Source organism: Nelumbo nucifera, chromosome 1 (genome assembly GCF_055504915.1).
Source record: "Nelumbo nucifera cultivar China Antique chromosome 1, China Antique-T2T, whole genome shotgun sequence".
Classification (NCBI taxonomy): domain Eukaryota; kingdom Viridiplantae; phylum Streptophyta; class Magnoliopsida; order Proteales; family Nelumbonaceae; genus Nelumbo; species Nelumbo nucifera.
Window position 1 is genome coordinate 187174946 of NC_142649.1, and position 20907 is coordinate 187195852.

Genomic DNA, 20907 nt, shown 5'->3' on the forward strand with positions numbered 1-20907 from the left:
AAAGTGAATGTTTTCTTAATTGATTCTTAAAATGACCGGCTTTGGATGAAATTTGGTAGACAGATTTTGAAGGTCTATATAATGCCAAGAAACACTTGCCCTGGATAATTAGAGTTCTAGGTTTCCATCATCCCATGAACCTTTTTGCTTCGATGTGAACATTAGGTTATCAGTCTTTAATTGATCAATGAGATTTTGGTTCTCATTGATCAAGATGTTCATGTTCTTTTTATCTCCTAAATGGATAAGTGACTTTCTCACTTGGATGAAAATTTGTCAGCACTGAACACCGAGATCGAGGCAAAATTGCCCTTTTTAATAATAGATTTTTATGCCTATAACAGCCATTGTCTAATTTGCTTGTAGTCTTTTAGATTTTGGTCATAACATCATCTAAGCTATCCCAATGGTGTCATCTACTAATTGTTGGTGGCAAAGTAGGTATGTCTCTTTGCCTGGTTATAGTGGATACTTTGTATTAAATCCCGTAGTCACCAAGGTTGGGAGACCATGAATTAAAAGATAAAAGTAAGGTCATTTGCTAAAACACCCCTTGTAGTTTCATGGATTTATTAATGTTTATCTTATAGTTTATATTTTACTAAAAACACCTAATATAGTCTGCAACCGATTTATGACCTTTCGTTAAATTTATGGGAGTGAAAAATGACAGTTTTGACCCTAATGTCCATTCAAATAATTTTAATCAAAATAAATTAAAATTAAAAACATCATTATTGCCTTTGGTAAAAACACGAGCAACCACCTTATGTAGTCAATTTTCTGTTTGAAGAAGTAGTATATGTTGTTGCAAACCAAAAGTCTGAATGCCATTGATTTCTCTTCTTTTTCATTCTATTAAAATCAAATATTGTTTGGTAGATCTGGAATAGAAACACCATTTCTTTCTAAAAACTTGATATTAAATGTGAAGAGTGCATTTGGAATGAAAATCATGGGCCCATACCCTTAATCATATTCCCACTTTGTTTAGATGGTCACATGACCATTTCCAAAGAACAATACAGAAGGTTCTCAATAGAAGGTTGAATAAGTAAATAAGGGATGTTTTATTAAGCACAAACTCTAGAGTAAGTTTTAGTAAATCCTTTAAAACTATAAGGGGTATTTCATTAAATGACCCCAAAATTATATGGGTCAGACCCTTAATTTATGATAAGTTTTTAATTTTATAATTTTGATAAAATTTAATTATCTTATTAATAGCACAAAAAATATGAAAATAAGTGGCTGGAGTTAAACTGTTTTGACGATTTCAAAACTTTGGTGAAAATAAACCTAGCTGATGATATTTTCACTATTTAATTTTGGTGGGTGTGTAAGAAACCACAACTTCACAATTTTACATGCCATGGTAAAAGAAAATTCAGGGCAAAATTACGAGCTGATGGTCGAATCAGTTTTTTTTTTTTTTTTTGAAAATTATGACATTCACTCTCCCACTTGAGGAAATGTTAGATCATCGGTCCAACTGTTTAAGTCATTTGAAAGTCGAAACTGCATCCACCAACTTACCAACCGGCTAATTGGAATCTTCAGAGAAATCATTTTTTGGTTGAAGGAATGTTTTTTTTTTCTTTTTGTATTTTTAAGAGAAGAACTGCAAAGGATGGATGCATGTGATAGAGGCCAATGATATAGTCTTTATTGTATAAATTGTGTTTGCATATTTATTTGTTTTTATATTTAGGGTAAAATACAAAAACCTCCCCTATAATTTCATTTTAGCAAAAACCTCCCCTCTATTTTTGAAAAATTCAACAAATACCTCCCTTTCGTTAATGACCAAGATGGAAAACGTTATTGAGATGATATTTTTTTCAAAATACCTATTTTACCCTTTTATGAATTAATATGCATTTGTTTTTACTAAAATAGCCTTGTCTGTCTCAACAATTTCATAATCCCTCGAACACTGTTCATGAGAACGTAGAACGGCAGAATGGCGATGCACTCCCCCCTCCAGACATCCCACTACACATTAAAAATATCTATACATGAATGTTTATGATAAGAAATTAAGAATGAGACAACTCAAAATGTGGTTTTCTTTTTCATTTTTTTTAATTTAATACAGTATATAATATTTGATGGGTGATGCTCTCACTTAGAAATACCAGTAATTAAGCACATGCGTTGTACGTATGAATTTTTTATATTAATTATTTGAGTTTTAGATATATCATATTAAGATATAAATTAAAAATTAATAAAAGTAACATTATGACTAAAAATAAACTTAAATACTTGTACTAAATGAGCACATGTGGAAATTTTAAATTACAATTATTATTATTATTATTACTACTACTACTATTACTATTACTATTAAATTTTGTGTTCTATTTTTGTCTTAAATAAAAATAATTTTTATTTTAACAACTATTTTTATTTAATATGATGATTATATAACATTAGAAATGCTCCAAAATGTCTTTGACAAAACTCTGTACTTTTTTTATTTTTTGTGTTCGATCTTTTTTAAATATTTATTATTCAATTATGACATACAAAAATTATAAATTACAATTATTATTATTATTAAATTTCGTGTTCCATTTTTGTCTTAAATAAAAATGATTTTTATTTAATATGATGATTATATAACATTAGAAATGCTCTTAAATGTCTTTGACAAAATTTTGTACTTTTTTATTTTTTGTGTTCGATCTTTTTTAAATATTTATTATTCAATTATGACATCATGATTTTTTTTGAAAAGTTTGATCGTTGACCCACCATTTAGATAAGGAAATAGTTTTGCTTTTAGATCAGCTTTAAATCATATATTTTATCGACATTATATAAATAATTTTTACATATCACATTTAAATTTTGTTTGACATAATTAATATATGATTTTTTATATATTCTTTTGATTACTTGTACTTTTTATTATTTTTTAACTATCATATCATTGATTAATCCATTTGACCTAAACCACTAAACCACGACCCATAAAAAAGTTTGATTTCTAGGTTGACATTAAATTTTGTATTACATTTCTATTATTGATAAAATTATATCTTATGCATAACATTTATTTTTGTTCAATATAATGAATGTATAATATTATAGATGTACGCAATATTTTATTTTTTATAAATATATAACATAACATTTATTTTTGTGATTCTTTGTATTTTCTATTTTTAAAAAATTATTATTTGACTATGACATCATTTCACTTTTAGGTTGATTTTAATTTTGGCATTCCATTTTTATCATTTATAAAAATACTTATTACAATTCATACTTATTTTTGTTTAGTATAATGAATATACAATATTAGTGACGTGCTCAATTCTTTTTTTATTATATATTTTATATAAGTTATTTTTTATTATTTAATTATGACATTATTTGTTAATGCATTTGACCCCAAATGGTTGAATTGTTTACCCACCACCGAGAGGGAAGAAAATGATTTTGTTTTCAAATTATTTATTTTTATATTATTAAAATTAATGTTGTAGATTTAATTAGTAGAATTTAATAATGACAAAAATATATCTTAAATATATGATTTAATAAGAGAATATACCTAGATATGAGATTTAATGAGAGATAATAGGAAAATAATTTTACTTCCAATTGGTTTTAAATTGTACATTCCATTTCTATCATTAATAAAAAAAAATTCTTATTTATCATAAGTGTTTTCAACATGTCGTTGACCTAGGCGATTGAACTGTTCAAACCGTCACTCGGCCTTGATCCTGGGTTTGGTTTTGTTGAAACTCCCCTTTCAATTAAAAACCATCTAACCCGGGCGGCTCAATCATTGCCCCATTCAACTCAGTAACCAAGTTGTAGGTTATGCATTTAATTATGTGCAAACTTTTGGAACCATAACTTTTGCACTCTGATGTCTAATTGGGGTTATATTTTTTTTATTTTTTGAGTAACTTTTCAAGATCTATACATCCCATGGGCATTAAGCACCTTGCCTTGCTATTTTTGAGAAGAAACCCCTTTTGGCCCCAAATTGCAATTTTTAATATTTTTATAAATAAAAAATTAAAATATGATTTAAAAAACATAAATAAATGTAACATAATACATATATTATATGCAAAACCTAATTATCTTATTTATTAATAAAATATGTATTTTTACACACATATATAGTGTTGACACGCAAAATGTTTTGATACGTTTGACCTTGATAGTTGAACTAGTGACCTATATAACTCGAAGGCAAAAGTGGGCCGGCCTCCGGGTTGGTTTTTAAAACATTGTTTATCTACTTATTATTTCTTAGTATGTCAAATATATGATGTTAAAAATGTTCTCAATTTTTTTAATTTCTATATTTTTTTCATTTTATATATTTTTTCATTTTATTATTTAATTGTGTCAACAAGGATTGCCCCATTTGACTCAAATCATTTAATTTTTACCACCACTTAGATGAAAACACTATTTTTTTCTAGGTAGATATTAAAAGTATAAGTTTTTATGTTATTAAAATTATTAATTTATTATGTACGGATTTAATTATAAAATTTAATGATGAAAAAAAAAAGTCTTAAATATATAATTTCAATGAAGGTGAATGCAAATTAATACCATAAATTTTGGATTTAATGAGAATTGAATGCATTGAATATCTTGAAATCACCTATTTACAACTAATTTAATATCAATAACCAACTACCCTATATGTTCTCATTATTTTTTATTAATAAATTCAAATATAGAGGGGTAAATTTGGTCCTCAAAAAATTTCAAAAATATTCTTGAGGTTATTCATACTTTTTAAAGTAGTATAGATATAAATATACTATATTCTAAAATGCAGTTATCCACATCAGATTTCCCTATTATTTCTCAACCCTTTTAAATTTTTTTTTGGTTTTTTAAAATTTTAAAACTATAAAATTAAGTATAAGATTATTTACATTCACCCACAACAATTCAGTTAAAAATTGAATGTGATATATGTATCTTTTTGACAACAACCGTTCTATTCCATTTGTGCTGTTTTTCATATTCGTAACAATTTGGCTAATTATTTAAATGTAATGGCAGATAAACGCTATGGTTTTTCTTTCCTGCTTAAGCTAAAACTCTAGTATGACTATTTATTTAAATGCTACGGTGCCATTCAATAAAATAATTGTTAATTCGCTGGATTGAGGGTAGTGGTGTAAATTGGGCCATACCACCCGTGATCCGGCCCGATGGTCTATGAGTCGTGTCGCGGTGTGACACGATTGTTTGGATCGATGGGCTGTGCTGGGTTTGGGGTTTCATGTCAACGGGTCAGGCCAGCACGCCGCACTGTCATGCCGTGCCGCCCATGGCCCGCGGGTTGGCATGGCCCAGCCCGTGGCACATCCCACATATATGTAATATTTATATATTATATATAATATAATATATTATATAAATTATAATTATATAGTAATATATAGTATATAATATATTAATAAAATAAACAATTTTTTTTTCAATTTTACTATATTATTTTATTAATCATTGTATATATAAGCAATTGTATACATCAAAATTCATATAAAATTAAAATGTTAAGTTTTTCTTTTTAAATTTTTAAATAAATAACTTTGGCCCAATCCACAGCCTGGCTTGGCCCAAGTCTCGGACCATGGACCAGCCCAGCCTGGCACGGGCCCGCATAGGCTTGGGCCGTGTGCCATGCCAGGCCAACTCTAATTTATAATTGGCTGTAACTTATAAATAAGAGAACTATGATACCACTGGATTCTTTGCTCTTTGTTTGAAAAAAAAAATTCTTTGCACTTCAGACATGAAGGATACTTTTTTTCCTTGTCCATATGGTGAAGAATCAATGAAGAATAAAGAATGTCTTTCTAATAATCAAGGTATTTACATTAGGGGTGGGCCTTGGGCCGGGTTAAGCCCTAACCCAACCTTAAAAATGGTCAATTCGGTCATGTTAATGTTTGGATTAGGGATTTAGGGTTGAAAAATATAAGTCTAATTTAACTTTTGCTTGAGTTAAATTGAGGCCTTAGAAATGGACTAAACCCACAAATCAAACGTGTCTTCTACATATATAAATATGGAAAAAAAAACCTATGCTGCTAGAAGACATGATGTTAGAAGGGCTTTTGACCAATCAACTGCTCATATAAATATTATATAGGATTCATAATTTTTTATTTTATAAATATGTATGGATATGTCTATGCGATTATAAATTTAAGAATGTATGCATATATATAGCTGTACAAGAGCACCGTATTTTGTCATTATAAGTGTAATAATACTAACTCAATTTGTTTATTTTCGGTTTAAAAAATAAAAATATTTTGACGAAACACAATTGAAGAAACTAGGACAATCCCAATCCAATATGTAAAGTCATCGTTATGGTTAGAAGTTCAGCAACTCAGGTTGGGTTAGGATTGATCTCAACCCGAGCTAATCGGGCCCAACTTGCATCCCAAAGTTCGTATAATGGGCTTCGCCTGTAACATTATCTATTGATCTCAACATATAATATAGTTTTCACACAAAAAAGTTGGTCAATGGGATTTTGATTCCTATTGATCAATAATTCCATGTTCTTTTTTCAGATTTATGTGGGGACCAAGGAAAGTTTATTTTCTTGGGTATCACTATCTCCTAAGTGGGTAAATAATTTTCTCACCTCTTAGAAAATTGCCAATATTTGAATGGGACAAAAATGCCCCTCTTAATAATGTATTTTTATGGCTAAAATGGTCATTGCCTTATTTACATGGGAAATAAAAAAACATGGGTAAATACACTTATCCGGGTAAGTCTTTCTTAGGGAACACTTACCCGGGCCGGGTAAGTACATTTACCTAGGTAAATATCTTACGAAAAGTGAATGGGTTCTCTATTTTTTCAAAAAATAGTACCCACAACATTCAACTTTCAAATGAATTAGACATACATCCCATTCTTATGGGATGTATAGTCTATGATACTGAAAATATATAGTAATGGAAGAGCTTTAACCAATCAAAGTATTTGGGGGTGTTCTTTTTTTTTTTTTTGGATTTTGAGAAGGGAAAGTTGGTCAATGGGATTTTGGTTCTCAATGACCAAGAAACCCATACCTTAGGTGGATAAATAAATTTTCTACCTAGGGAAGTCACTAACACTTGAATGGGACAAAAATATCCCTTTTAATAATAAATTTTTATGGTTAAAATAATCATTGTCTTATTTACTTAACAAATAAAAGAACACGAATAAATGCATCTATCCAAATAGGCCTTTTTTAAAAAACACCTACCTAAGTAAATGCATTTACCTAGATAAATAACTTACCAAAAAACTAAGGGGCCTTTGTGTATTTTAATGAACACCGCTTGATTGTTCACTTGTTTATGATATTGGTTTATTGGTTATAAGTTTTTTCAGTATCACATTTTTTCGATGTAATAGTAGAATTTAGGAAAAAATACTAAATTTAAATACATGATTAATAAAATAGAATTTTGATAAAAAACCACTTGATTGGTTCTCACTTACATTAACCTTTCCAATTCAATTTCCTAATTCAAAAGAACCATTATAAGACTTTTTAGTTTACAAATTAAACTTGATTAATTATTTAAATTAAATAAGAAAACATTATTAAAACAATGAGAAAACAAAGATACGTAGTTGCCCCGTGGTTTGTACAGGGTCATTGTATTGTAAAGCTCAAGTTCATTGGTGACTGGTGAGAGGAAGGAGCCAGTTTCAATTCCATCGTTTTCCTGCTTCGAGGTTTCAACTACAGAGAGCAAGTCCAGAAAGAAGATATTGAAGGTGAGCATCGTCATATAATTTCAGAACTTTATTTACCCGTTTTCTTGTTTTCTGTCTTAATCTTACATGTAAATCTTGCGGATGGTTTGCTCTGTAAAGGTTCTGTTTCGGTATTCTTGTTAAAATGTTTTATGTCTCCTCGACAAGTGACGAGATTGGAGGGATTATCTCCGATAAAATTTTTCTGTCTTAATTTTAGATGTAAATCTTGCGGATGATTTGCTCTGTAAAGGTTCTGTTTCAGCATTCTTGTTAAAAAGTTTTATGTCTTCTCGACAAATGAGAGATTGGAGGAATAATCTCTGATAAAATTTTACAAAGCCCATCAATTAGAAAGATGAAAGGTAGAATTATTTAGGAAGAAACTGGGCATATTCCAGTGCTTGTGAAAATAATGAACTTCTCAATTCTTTCAATTTCAGTTATTTTTTTTGCATATTTATTTATTCCTTTTGGCGGAAGGGGCGCATAGATCGTTCACATGTGCTGATTGTGGTGCCCTTGAAATTTCAAGTTTTCAGTAGGAATTTGACAAAAATTTCAGATTTTGATACATAAGCGACCACTGATCAAGGTTCAAAGGGAGCAAAAAAGAAACGTTAAATAAAGCAGTACGCATGCGACATACAAAGTTTATCCTGTTGATTTTGTTACGAGTTACATTGACTTTGAAACGGGCTGATTGGAATGCCCCTAAAATCTTAGGTTTTTTCTTTTCTTTTTCTTTTTCAGTAAGATATTTGGACAAAAGACTAGGTTTCATGTAAGAATGCATGCGATATGTGGTAATAAACTTCTCTTCCATCTTAGTAATTAATTCACTGAAATTCTGTAGGTTATGTGCTGCACGTTGCCTGCATAAATAATCTTAAGTCTCTTCCAGTTGACAGCCATGGCTAGTTAGAAACTTAGAATTGGTTCCTTTTTGTATAGTGGATGCAGACTATTTTTCCCTCTGGTGTACCATGTTGTTCTATACGCTCGGTTTCCAATTTTGTTAACAATCGATAGGAATGATTTTTGAAGTGTTTGTCCTAATAATTACGGATTGGACATGCTGAGGGTTTATGTTCATATTATATAGTTCTCAGGTATTTTGTTGACATTATGCGCTTACTTTGTTGTTTATTTTAAAATAAAGAATGTTGAAATAAAAGAATATAGAAAGGAAAGAGAGGTTCACTCAGTAATTAATGATGCCAAATTACATGCTCTAAAATGCAAGACCTACTTGGAGAAAAGGAGGAATTGAACTGACCCTCCTCCAATAAAATGACCCTACTTTACCTATTAAAAATCATTTAGAATGGATGTTAAGAATGTAAATGATCCCTTACTTTTTTAACATTGCATAAATTTCCTAGAAAATGTGATTTTCTGCTTATTCAAGAGTGACCAAGAAATGGCTAAGCAGAACATGCCTTCTATCTCCAAAATCCACAGCTCTTCAACCAAGTCCAAGAGTGACTTAGAAAGCGGTCACATAACCCCAAACTATGGGCGAATCCAAAAAAATTTCTTCAATAATTGATCTATGGATGGAAAAGTGGTCATTTGTTCTCTCATGCTCCTTGCATAAAATTGCTATTTAGGTCCCAGCCATGTAACTGCGTTACCTGGTTACAGCAAGGACATGGCCAGAAAAAGTATCAGATACAAAATATACACTATCCAACACGATATGACACCTTGTACAGTTAACCAGGTATCTTAGGGTTCCAGATCCTACTGTTTATTAAAAAAGTAAAAGAAAAGAATACTACCCTTAGGCAAACTACCACTTCAGACATATTTAGCTAGGAGTGTTAATCATATTTTCAAGTCGGTGGCAAGTGAGTTGCTTACTGCCAATATGTTGATGGTGTTAATCATATTTTCAACTTGAGCATTTTAGTAGCATGCTAAAAGAATTCTCAGTGTTTCTAGATTCTACTTGTCTTGGCTATTGCAAGTTTGCTGATGGTGCTATGAGCAATTACAGCGATACAGCTCCAAACTACTCCCCATGGAGCAAATTTCACTGAGATTTAGCGAAATCTCCCTTTTTCACAATGGGGAATATGAAATCTCCTAGGAATATAGGAAGTCTAAATTTTGTATAATCTTGTAACTCTTGCTGATGTTTTGACAATATATGATGTATCAAAAAATAATTGTTGTCCATGTGTTCCATATTTTGGCACAATATTGGTGAAACATTGTCCTTTTCTATGGAACCAATTGGACATGATAGGGAATTTGGAAGTGCTCTAAAACTATATACTTCTTATTTCTTTTGGTAAGAAGAAAGCTAATTTTGTTGACTAAAGACCTTGAATTAACAATTTTATTGGGGATTTTTTTTAATATTTTTACTATACAAGTAATGCTATTTGACATCCATATACGATGAATCGTATGGAACTATATTGCTATTTTTAATAACAAAATAAAAACATAATCAATACAAGCGTATTTCATAAAATGATGAACTGGGGACGTGGTTGTACTTATGTTGGGCAGGGATTCTATGAGACTATGACTACTCATTCAAATAGGGATGATCTAGACCTGTCCCAAAACTCTATGTGTGATGGTATTAAGGAAACTTGTATTTGGCTTATCTGGTTGTGTGCATTTTTGAGGACTTTTGATTGTAAGAAACTTTTTGATAATAATGAACCAAATGTTATTCATCAAAAAAATAATGAACTGAATGTTTTTGTCAATGCATATTTAAGTATCTTAACTTTTTTCTTGCTACCAATAGTTGTTAGTTATAGTTTTTTTAGTCTTATTATACTTATTTTGGCATTCCTTAAAATTTCATTGGTAAATTCATGCACTCCTTAATGGAGGGGTGCATCTGGACTTTTATGTGATAAGCGAATACCACTTAGACTAAAGGAAAATTCTATAAAACAGTTGTAAGGTCAGCTACGTTGTATGGAGTAGAGTGTTGGGCAGTCAAGAAACAATATGTCCAGAAAATGAGTGGTAGAAATGTGAATTCCAAGATGGATGAGCAATGAGCAGAGAAACTAAAAAGGATAGGATCAGGAATGAAGTCATCTGTAGGAACCTTGGAGTAGTCCCAATAGGTGCTAAATGAGAGCAAGTAGACTAATATGGTTTGGTCATGTGCATAGAAGACCATCAACAACACCAGTTAGAAGAGGTGATTTGTTACAAGTTGAAGGGGCTAGAAGGGCTAGGGGTATACCAAAAAGGACATGGGTAGAAGTGGTGAGAAATGATTTAAGCACTAATAATTTAATAGTGGATATGACTTTAAATGGAACAGATTGGTGAAACAGGATTCATGTAGCCGACCCCATATAGTTGGGATAAGGAATGGACGATGATGATGATGATGATGATCACTCCTTAATCAGGTGTAGGAGGGGTCCTGTGTGGTCACCACCAGATTGTGGTTTTACAAAGCTAAATTTTGATGGAAGTGGTGAGGGAAATCCAGGTCCATCAGGTGCAGGATGGGTCTTCAGAGATGAGGATGGGAAGGTGCTTGCATTGTATTCAGGTCCCATTGGGGTTGGGGACTCTCTTAAAGCTGAGGTCTATGCTGTACTGGGGTCTAAGGAAGACCAAGGAACTGAATATACAAAAGTTAGTTGTTGAAGGGGATTCAAAGCTGGTCTTAATCTGGTTACAAGAAGGTAGTGGACTTTGGAAGTTTGCTAATGAGAGGAGGGAGATTAAATGGCTAACTAGAGGACTGGAAATCCAGTGTCAGTGGGTCAAGAGAACAGAAAATGCTTTGGCAAAGCAGGGGGTGGGAAGGGATCAAATGTTTTGGGCTGTTCTGTAATTTTTCTTTCTTTGTTGTCCTCTTGGAGAGAGTTAAGCCTGTTTATCTCTCTCTAGAGTGCTGTAACTAAAATTTTATATTAATCTAATGGATTCTTGTTATTGATAAAAAAAAATCGCTCCTTAATCTTCTTCAGTTCCCTTGGTTATAATCTCCTCAAAGCTTTCTTATTTTGACCAGGAAAAATCTTTAGTGAGTCAAATATTGAACATTTTACAATATCTGTTTTGTTATAATGCCTAAGATCATGTGGTCATGAGGAATACTTACTAGCTATATTAATCACATAAAAAATAAACATATTGGTTGATTTTCTCCAAAAAAATGTCTTAGTTTCATGTATTTGTAAGATATATGTATAAATGATGTAGATAAGTGGTAAGGCTTGGTGGGAAGAAGTCAAAACTAATGTTATTATTTCTAAGAACTTGGCTAGTACTAAAAGATTACAAGATAAAGAATATCTTATTAGTTTATAATCTTTTAAGAAGCTGTTTATTAAAATTTAAAGAGGTTTAGAGATTGTTCTCACTGTTACAGACTACTTCACAAGGTGGTTTGAAGCAATACAAATGACTAAGACAGTTAGGAATGATGTGCCATGCTTCAATTACACTCATATTGTTTATGGATTTGGTCTTCCTAGTCTATAGTCTTAGATTGCGGTACCTAAACTGTCATGTTAGCAACACAAGTTTAGGTTTAATCATCATTATAGCACCTATTTGGTTAAGCTGAGGTCACAAACAAGACCATGCTTTCTATCCTGCTTAAGCAATTTTTTGTTGTTCTGTGACAAACCTTCTCTAGTTAGTCCATATTTGGATTCCCCCATACATCTTTACATCTTTTAATTTCTCTGGAACTCATCCCAAAGTTTCACCTAGAACCCTAAATTTTATAGTTTTTGGGTTTTCTCTCATCCCTAGAATTTTTGTCATTTTGTGGAAGATGCACTCCAAACCTTACCATACTTGGTTGACACCTATGTAGAAAAAACTTACATACAAAATTTTATTGAAAAATTCCAATCCTGTACCTATTTTCTCCAATTCATAACTTTTAACAAATTTGGGGCAGATCTGCAAACCTTTCCTAACCTATTCAACCCTTATCTTTTTTTGCTTGTACATTTTTTACCTCTAGCTCGGTAGCTCCTTGTACAAGAGCATGGATATGCAAACCACCACAAACCTGATTTAATCCACCTTGAATTGGAACTAAGCCAAGTTAGTCTGGTCCATTGACTAACTTAGGTTACTGTTATGCAAGAGAGAAGAATGGAAGAAGAGAGAAAAGAGAGAGAAGAAGAGAGAAGAGAGAACTGAGAGCAAAAAGATACTGTTGGCGGCGCAGCCTTTTTAATATATATACAAGGGCAACAACAACTAAAATAAAAAGGAGTAAAAGTATAATAGTACCCCTGCGGTACTATACATCGGAAAAAATAACAGCTATTAACATTCCCCCTCAAGTTGGGACATAGATGTCAATCATGCCCAACTTGTCACATAAATCATGATGTTGTGAGTGGTGTAGTCCTTTTGTAAAGATGTCTACAAGTTGATCCTCAGAGCTGACATAGGGAGTATACACTTCCCCTGTGATAACCTTCTCTCTAATAAAATACTTGTCGACTTCGATGTGTTTAGTTCTATCATGTAGCACAGGGTTAGCAGCAATGTTTATGGCTGCTTTGTTATCACAGAATAGGGTCATAGGTCTGTCCACTGGAAAACCCAACTCACTCAACAAATTCTTTATCCACATAATTTCAGCCATCCCATGAGCCATTGCTCGATATTCAGCTTCAACACTAGATCTAGCTACCACATTTTGCTTTTTGCTTCTCCGGGTAACTAGATTTCCTCCTATGAAGGTACAATAGCCACTAGTTGACTTTCTGTCATTTAGGGATCATGCCCAATCTGCATCAGTATACACTTCAACTTTCAAATATCCGTGCCTTTGAAACAACAAGCCAGCACCTGGAAACCTTTTAAGGTATTGGAAGATTCTTTTTGCTGCTTTAAGATGAGTGGTCATAGGGGCATGCATGAACTGGCTAAGGACACCAACTGCATAAGTAATGTCTGGGCGGGTCATAGAAAGATATAACAATTTCCCTTTAAGTCTCTAAAACTGTTTCACATCCTTGATAGGTTCACCTTGGCTGTCACCTAATTTATGGTTAGGATCAATAGGGGAATTAATTGGCTTCACTCCCATTTTTCCTGTATCCTGGAGTAAATCTAGGACATACTTCATTTGGGAAATGAAGATACCCCTTTTTGAGCGGGCAACTTCAATTCCTAGGAAGTATCTTAGAGGACCTAGATCCTTTACTTCAAACTGTGTGGCAAGAAAACTCTTCAACTTTTGGATTTCATCATTCCAGTCGCTAGTGATAATTATATCATCAACATATACTGTCAAAGCAGCAATTTTACCTTCTCCTCTTTTCACAAACAATGTGTGATAAGATTGACATTGCTTGTATCCTTTCTGTTGAACTGTTGCACTGAATTTGCTGAACTAGGCTCTCGGTGATTGTTTTAGCCTGTATAAAGACTTCTTCAACCTGCACACCTTTTGTTCATTGCCTTGAGCCTGAAAACCAGGGGGTTGTATCATGTAAACTTCCTCTTCAAGGTCACCATTCAAGAATGCATTCTTGATATCAAGCTGATGTAGATCCCAGTCAAGATTAGCAGCAAGAGAGAATAGAACTCTAATGGAGTTCATCTTGGCAATGGGTGCAAAAGTCTCTGCATAATCAACTCCTTACACTTGTGTAAACCCCTTTGCCACTAAACGAGCTTTATACCTCTCCACCGTGCCATCAACCCTATGTTTGACTGTGAACACCCATTTACATCCAACTGGATCCTTTCCCTTAGGAAGATCTACAAGTTTCCATGTGCCATTTTTATGAAGGTCATTAATTTCTTCCTTCATAGCATCTGTCCATTCAGGTACTAAAAGAGCTTATGCCACATTCTTAGGGATAGAGACACTATCAATGGATGTGAGAAAGGCTCGAAAAGAGGGTGAAATGTTTTCATAGGAAACAAAGTGGGAAATGGGGTGTTTAGTGGTGCACAATCTAAAACCTTTCCTGTGAGCAATAGGAAGGTCAAGGTCATTAGCAATAGAGGTATCAATTGCAATGGGGTCAGGGACATCAATGGGAACCAAGATACCTGAGTGAGTATGATCCACCCCCAAAGAGTTTAATGGCATTGGAGGTACAACTTCTGGATTCTCCACAGCTCTTGAATTTGGTTGGCTTTTGTGACGACAAAAGAAGACACGAAAAGGAGGAGGATCAGGAAGAGGAGGGATCTGAACCAGTTTCTCTTCATTCCTACTCTCCCCCTAAGGAGAAACAGGGAAAAAAGGCTCACTCTCAAAGAAAGAGACATCCATGGAAACATAGAATTTCCGAGAAACAGGATCAAAACAACGGTATCCCTTCTGAGTGAAGGAGTACCCCAGGAATATGCAAAGAATAGCACGAGGATCCAATTTTCTACGAGTGGGGGACAAATTTTGGACAAAGCAACGACAACCAAACACACGAGGAGGAATGGAAAGAAGGGGGGCCTTAGGAAAGAGAAGCTGATGTGGGGCTTTGCACTCTAACCAACGAGAGGGCATACGGTTGATGAGGTAGGTAGCACAAAGGACAGTTTCAAGCCAAAAGCATTTTGGGACATTCATATGGAGTAGTAAACCCTGGGCCACTTCAAGGAGGTGTCAATTCTTTCTTTCAGCAACACCATTTTGTTGTGGTGTTCGGGCACAAGAGCTACAGTGAAGTGAACCATGTGACGCAAAAAAATCCGTGAGATCACTATGAAAATACTCTTTGGCATTATCTGATTGAAAAATTTGGATTTCAGTTTGAAATTGGGTGAAGACCATCTACTGAAAATCTTGGATAATTTTTGGTACTTCATCCCTGGTCCGCATGGGATATACCCATGTATATCTAGAATAATCATCGATAATGGTAATAAAATAATTGTAGCCACTCTCAGATGGTAAAGTAATAGGGCCCCACACATCAGAATGAGCAATGTGAAAAGGAAATCCAGATTTATTATTTTTTGAAAGAAAATGAGTTCTACACTACTTACTCAATTGACAAGTTTGACAAGAGAAATTTGAAACGAACACTGAATTAAACAATTCTGGAAACACCACTTTCAAATACTCAAAAGATAAATGACCAAGACGACAATGCCATAAATAAACTTAACTCTTACAAGACTGACTCTTAGACTTTGTGACTTGAAGATCAGCCTTATTCTCCAGCATGTTAAGTCCATCAACCATACATCCTCTACCAATCGGCCTCCCCGAGGCTAGATCCTGGATCACATAATAAGAAGGGAAAAAGGTCACTGAGCAGTATAAGGAATTAGTAATACTACTAACAGAGAACAAATTAATGGGAAATTTCGGAACATGTAAAACATCAGAGAGGGTAAGGCCAAGAGGGAGAGATATGGTTCATTGACTAGCTATGGTAGTATATGATCCATCAGCTAGTCTCACCTTGTCTCTTCCAGAAAGAAGGTGATAGGTTTGAAAGTAAGGGGACGTACCAGTCATGTGTTTTGACGCTCCAGAATCAATGATCCAGGGAGTGTCAGGGTTATGAGAAGCAACATGAAAAGCTGTGGTAGAGTTACCTGATGTAAACGCAAATGAAGTTGAGTGAGGAGCATGCATCTGACGAATTGCTCTACCATAGAGCTCTAAATGGTCGCGGAAGGAATTTATAATATCCTCCCTTGGGTAAGATCTAGATGAATGTGTCTGAGTCACAGTATGAATGGGGGGCTGATTCTCCTGAGTAGCCATGTTTGCCATAGTGTGTTTTCTAGCAATGAGTACACCACAATTTGTCCTTGTCATCCATCTTTTTCTGAAGATCCCCCTTCCTAGAAGTATTTCCCCCACCGGTAGTAACACTCCCTTTCGTTGCCAACACAACTGCATCTCTTCCAGAACTGTTCATCAAATTCCTTCTGCTTTCTTTTGATTGTACAATAGCATAAATTTCCTGAACTGATGGAAGATCTTTGCTACCTAGGATCTGGACTCTGATAGATTCATATGTAGGGTTCAAACCATGTAAGAAAGCAAACACTCTCTGCTGGGAAATGAGTTTTTTGTACAGTTTTGCATCTTCATCACACTTCCAATCCACACTCTGATAATGATCTAACTCCTTCCAGACAAAGGTCAAGTTTGAGTAGTACACAGATAGACACCTCTCCCCCCGTTTACAAGTAGACGATTCTGCCTATAGCTGGTAGATTTTTGCATAGTATCGCAGTTCTGAATATGTTGATTTTGATTGTTCCCAGATCTCATTTGCTGTTTCAGCTCACATGAAATTCCTTCTTATTTGAGGTTGCATAGAAACTAAAAGCCAAGACATGACCATGCTGTTTTCCTGGTTCCATCTGTCATATTTAGCACTCCCAGAATGTGGTTCTTTGATTCTCCCATTAATATAACCTATATTTCCCCTTGTAGTGATGTACAATTTGATCCCTCTTGACTACTCTAAATAATTTAAACCATCAAGAGGAATAACAGCCATGGGAAATGATAGGTCCACACCCCCATTCATTTTATTCAGCATTGAGGAAACACCGGATGTAGCAGAATCTTCACCACTCATGATTTCAGATTCAGAAACAACTCTTAAATGGGTGTTCACAGTCTTAAAGTGTTGCTACAGGTGCTGTTACAGCACTAACAGGTTATCCCTTGACTTACAAGCTCAACACAAGTGTTGCCACAGTGCATACAGGTCATCTCTTGACCTACGCATCAACAGGACTATTGTTACAGCAAGTACTGGTCACTTTCTGACCTTCAGTTCACCATAAAAGCTGATGTTGCAACACACAAGAGGTACTGGTCACTTTCTGACCCACAGTTCACCATAAAAGCTGCTGTTGCAGCACACAAAAAGGTCTCACGACCTACAGTTTCACAGGGATCAGTCGACCCCACAAAAAAGGAAAGAAAGAGGTGCTGATCACCTCACATCCAATCGGCAGACCTAGTACAGGTTCTGCCCTGGCATACAACCAGAAAAAAAAGGTAAGAGAGAGAGAGGAAAGTTACTTCAGTGTGTGAGATCTTCAATCAGCCGAACAGAAGATGAGGGCGGAAGATCTGGAAATCTGGTGCGAAGAAGAAAAAAAAACTGTTCAATCGACTTCTCCTTTTAGATCTGGTAGTCCTGCTCTGATACCATGTTATGCAGGAGAGAAGAATGGAAGAAGAGAGAAAAGAGAGAGAAGAGAGAAGAGAGAAGAGAGAACTGAGAGCAAAAAGATACTGCTGGCGGCGCAGCCTTTTTAATATATATACTAGGGTGACAGCAACTAAAATAAAAAGGAGTAAAAAGACAATAGTACCCCTGCGGTACTATACATAGGAAAAAATAACAGCTGTTAACAGTTACTAAGCAGTAATCTAGAGTAGATTATAGGAGTAGTATAAGCACAAGCTAGTGGCTGACAGCTGGCCACCTTGGATGGCATGGCATAGTTCTAGAAGATTCTTCATTCAGAAAAGGATCGAGAAAATATACATAAAGGGTACCCATATCCAACAAGGGGACCTGAGTACTCTCTCTTTCTCTCCCCCCCTCCCTTCCTCCCTCCCTCCTCACTTTTGGACATATAGTCTCTCTTAATGACATTCTCTCTCTCTTTCTCGTCTACTGGAGAAGGTCGCTGGAACTATGATGACCTGATCCCTCTCTGGAGGGTATTAGTGCAGCCCCTCCACAGGTCCGACCATCTTCCTTGTCCAACCAAATTCGGTAGCCTCTCTGACTTTTGAAGAACCTGACCATCACCACTACATGTTGAAACACCTTGCAACCATTATGTTCATGCTCCACTTCAACCTTCAATTTGGCAACCACTATGTTCATGTTCCATTAGCAAAGGTTTTAGAGGGTAAAAATGAAGGTGGAAGGCCAAAGATAGTAAATCCTTGGGTGGAGGTGAGTAAATCCTTGGGTTTGTTTTTTATCAGAGGGAGGAATTTGCAAGGAAAGCTTTGGTGGTCCTCTGAAGGGTAGGGAGAACAACAATTTAGCTCATGAGGCAGTTTGTTTTAATGTACAGAGTTATGGTACTCAAAACAATGGCAGGGCAGATGGAGTTGAAGGGAATGGTTTTGAAGAAAGTGGTGTGGTGGTAGCAAATCAGTTATTTGAGAAGAATGTGGCCTTGGTATTAGAAAGGATCAATGATAACTCCATGGACCAGGAGGCCACTGAGATGGTTCCTGATGCAGACCAATTAATGAGGATCTTGACCACATTGCAAATATTCATCACTTCCTTGATCTAGAAGCTTGCATTCTCTTTTCTGGATGTTAGATTCCTGAATTTTTCTAATGAATATCTCTTAGGGTAAGCCAGAGTTGGTATAACCTTATTCATTAAACCTAGGAGATAAACATTTGTGCAGACAGCAAACAGGTCTGCACAAGATGATCTAACAGATTCCATCAAACCTACCAATATATTGTTTCTCTTTTATTTTTTATACTTATAAGTCACTAAACAACATCACTGTTCCTTTTTTAACTAACTTTTATTTGGTTTGTCCAGGCACCATGATGCACTAAGATTCACCTCAGATATTTACAAAGTTGATATCCATGGAAGATGGTGAATCAACAGAGAGGAGATGGGAGGATATGGAAATTGATATAATGGTTAAAATATTCAAATCATTCAACATCATAGAGTTGACCTCAGGAATCTCCCGAGTTTGTAGTTCATGGCGCTTGGCTTGTTGCGATCCACAGCTTTGGAGGACTCTTGATCTAGGGTTATTGAAATCCAACTTCATCAAAATTCCCTCGTCACCATATGTTTGGGTATCTGACAGTTCTGATAAGAAATTAATGCAAATCTTGAAGGTTGCATTGGGTCTCAGCGGTGGAATAGTGACTTGCTTGATTTTTCATTTCAACTTGTACCTAAAGGACGATCACCTAATCTATACTGCTGAAAGGTATTAGGCATTTTTCTACCATCAGATTCAATAATAGGGATAATTTTTTAAAACCACTCAGAGAATCCTGTTAATTTAATTGCCACTCTTTCCAGGGGAAATGGAAAATTGACGCATATGACTCTTCTTATTGCAGGTGTCCAAGGCTCAAACGATTGGTCTTACCAGCCTGGAATCGAGTTACAAAGATTGGAATCTGTAAAGCTGTCCGCATGTGGAAAGAGCTGGAATCTTTGACAATGCCTAGTATTGGTTATCCCCCTTATATCATGAAGGAAATTAGTGAAAGTTGCAAGAACTTCACTGAACTCAAGATCATGGGTACATGTGACACCTTGTTTGCTTCCTCTATAGTTTCTTTCCTTCCCAAGCTGAAAGTCTTAAGCTTACGGTGCTCAATGTTATATAAGGAAGCCTTGATCCTTATCTTGGACTGCTTGGAACATCTAGAGGTGCTCAACATCTCTCATTGCCTCCTCATAGAAGTGCCTCCACCTCCATCACCCAAAGTAGTACTCGGGGAACTTGACGAGACAATCAAAGAGAAAGCTTCGCGGCTTCGTGAGTTCATCACTTGTCAGGAAGATTCATGCATTATGTGTCAGCGCACAATAAATGATGAAGGTCTTATGAGGTGGTACAAGTACGAGGAGGGTTTGTGGCGCATGGATGAGGTTAGATCCCTAGCACATGGACGTGAGCAGCATCACAGTGAGATAGTATTAGGTGGATCTCTATGGAACTCTTAGTTTCATACAAGTATGACTTAATAACAAGTTCAACCTTTGGTTAACTAGAAAGTATATGCTGTTGTCTTCTTGATGCCTGAGTTTTCCATTCCATTATCATCCAACTTTATTTTGCAGGTCCTCGGACACTGACATCAAGTTCATTGTACCATAGTCACTGTACTTTAATCTCTTTTAAAAAGATATCAATGACCATGTGTACAGTTACTCTTTTGGATTTGGCTCTTTATTTTAGTGGTAAAATTGAAGACATAGCTCTTGGATGGGGCCAATTTATATTGGATCTCTTGATCTGAAACTATTCCTCTTGGATGAGGATTCAGACGGTCCATCTAATAGGTGCCCTTTTGTGTTTCATATGACCTTTTAGCACTACTGTTCAGACCTGAATACCTGATATCACCACTGTCTAGTGCACTTTCCCTGTACTTTTAGTAAATTACTTAAAACTTCCCCTGTACTTTTTTGAGACTAGTTTTTTATT

General features: G+C 34.8%; 1 protein-coding gene across 2 annotated transcripts; it reads left to right on the forward strand.

The window, feature by feature from the left end:
• Window positions 1-7638: 7638 nt before the first annotated feature.
• On the forward strand, window positions 7639-20636 carry LOC104596131 (F-box/LRR-repeat protein At3g48880). 2 transcript variants are annotated; one of them, XM_010257161.2, is made up of 4 exons: window positions 7639-7797; window positions 19266-19674; window positions 19811-19995; window positions 20089-20636. In XM_010257161.2, the coding sequence occupies exons 2-4, from the start codon at window positions 19316-19318 to the stop codon at window positions 20421-20423; spliced, it is 879 nt and encodes a 292-aa protein (XP_010255463.1). In that variant the 5' UTR covers window positions 7639-7797; window positions 19266-19315; the 3' UTR covers window positions 20424-20636. The 2 variants fall into 2 exon arrangements, with proteins under 2 accessions (XP_010255463.1, XP_010255462.1); XM_010257160.2 differs by having other exon boundaries at window positions 19811-20636.
• The last annotated feature ends 271 nt before the right edge of the window (window positions 20637-20907 follow it).

What these genes read in the sequence shown, in the direction of transcription:
- LOC104596131 (XM_010257160.2), top strand. Translation starts at nt 19,316, where the DNA reads ATGGAAGATGGTGAATCAACAGAGAGGAGATGGGAGGATATGGAAATT. An exon ending in CTAATCTATACTGCTGAAAG is followed by an intron (nt 19,675 to 19,810) that starts GTATTAGGCATT and finishes TTCTTATTGCAG; the next exon opens with GTGTCCAAGGCTCAAACGAT.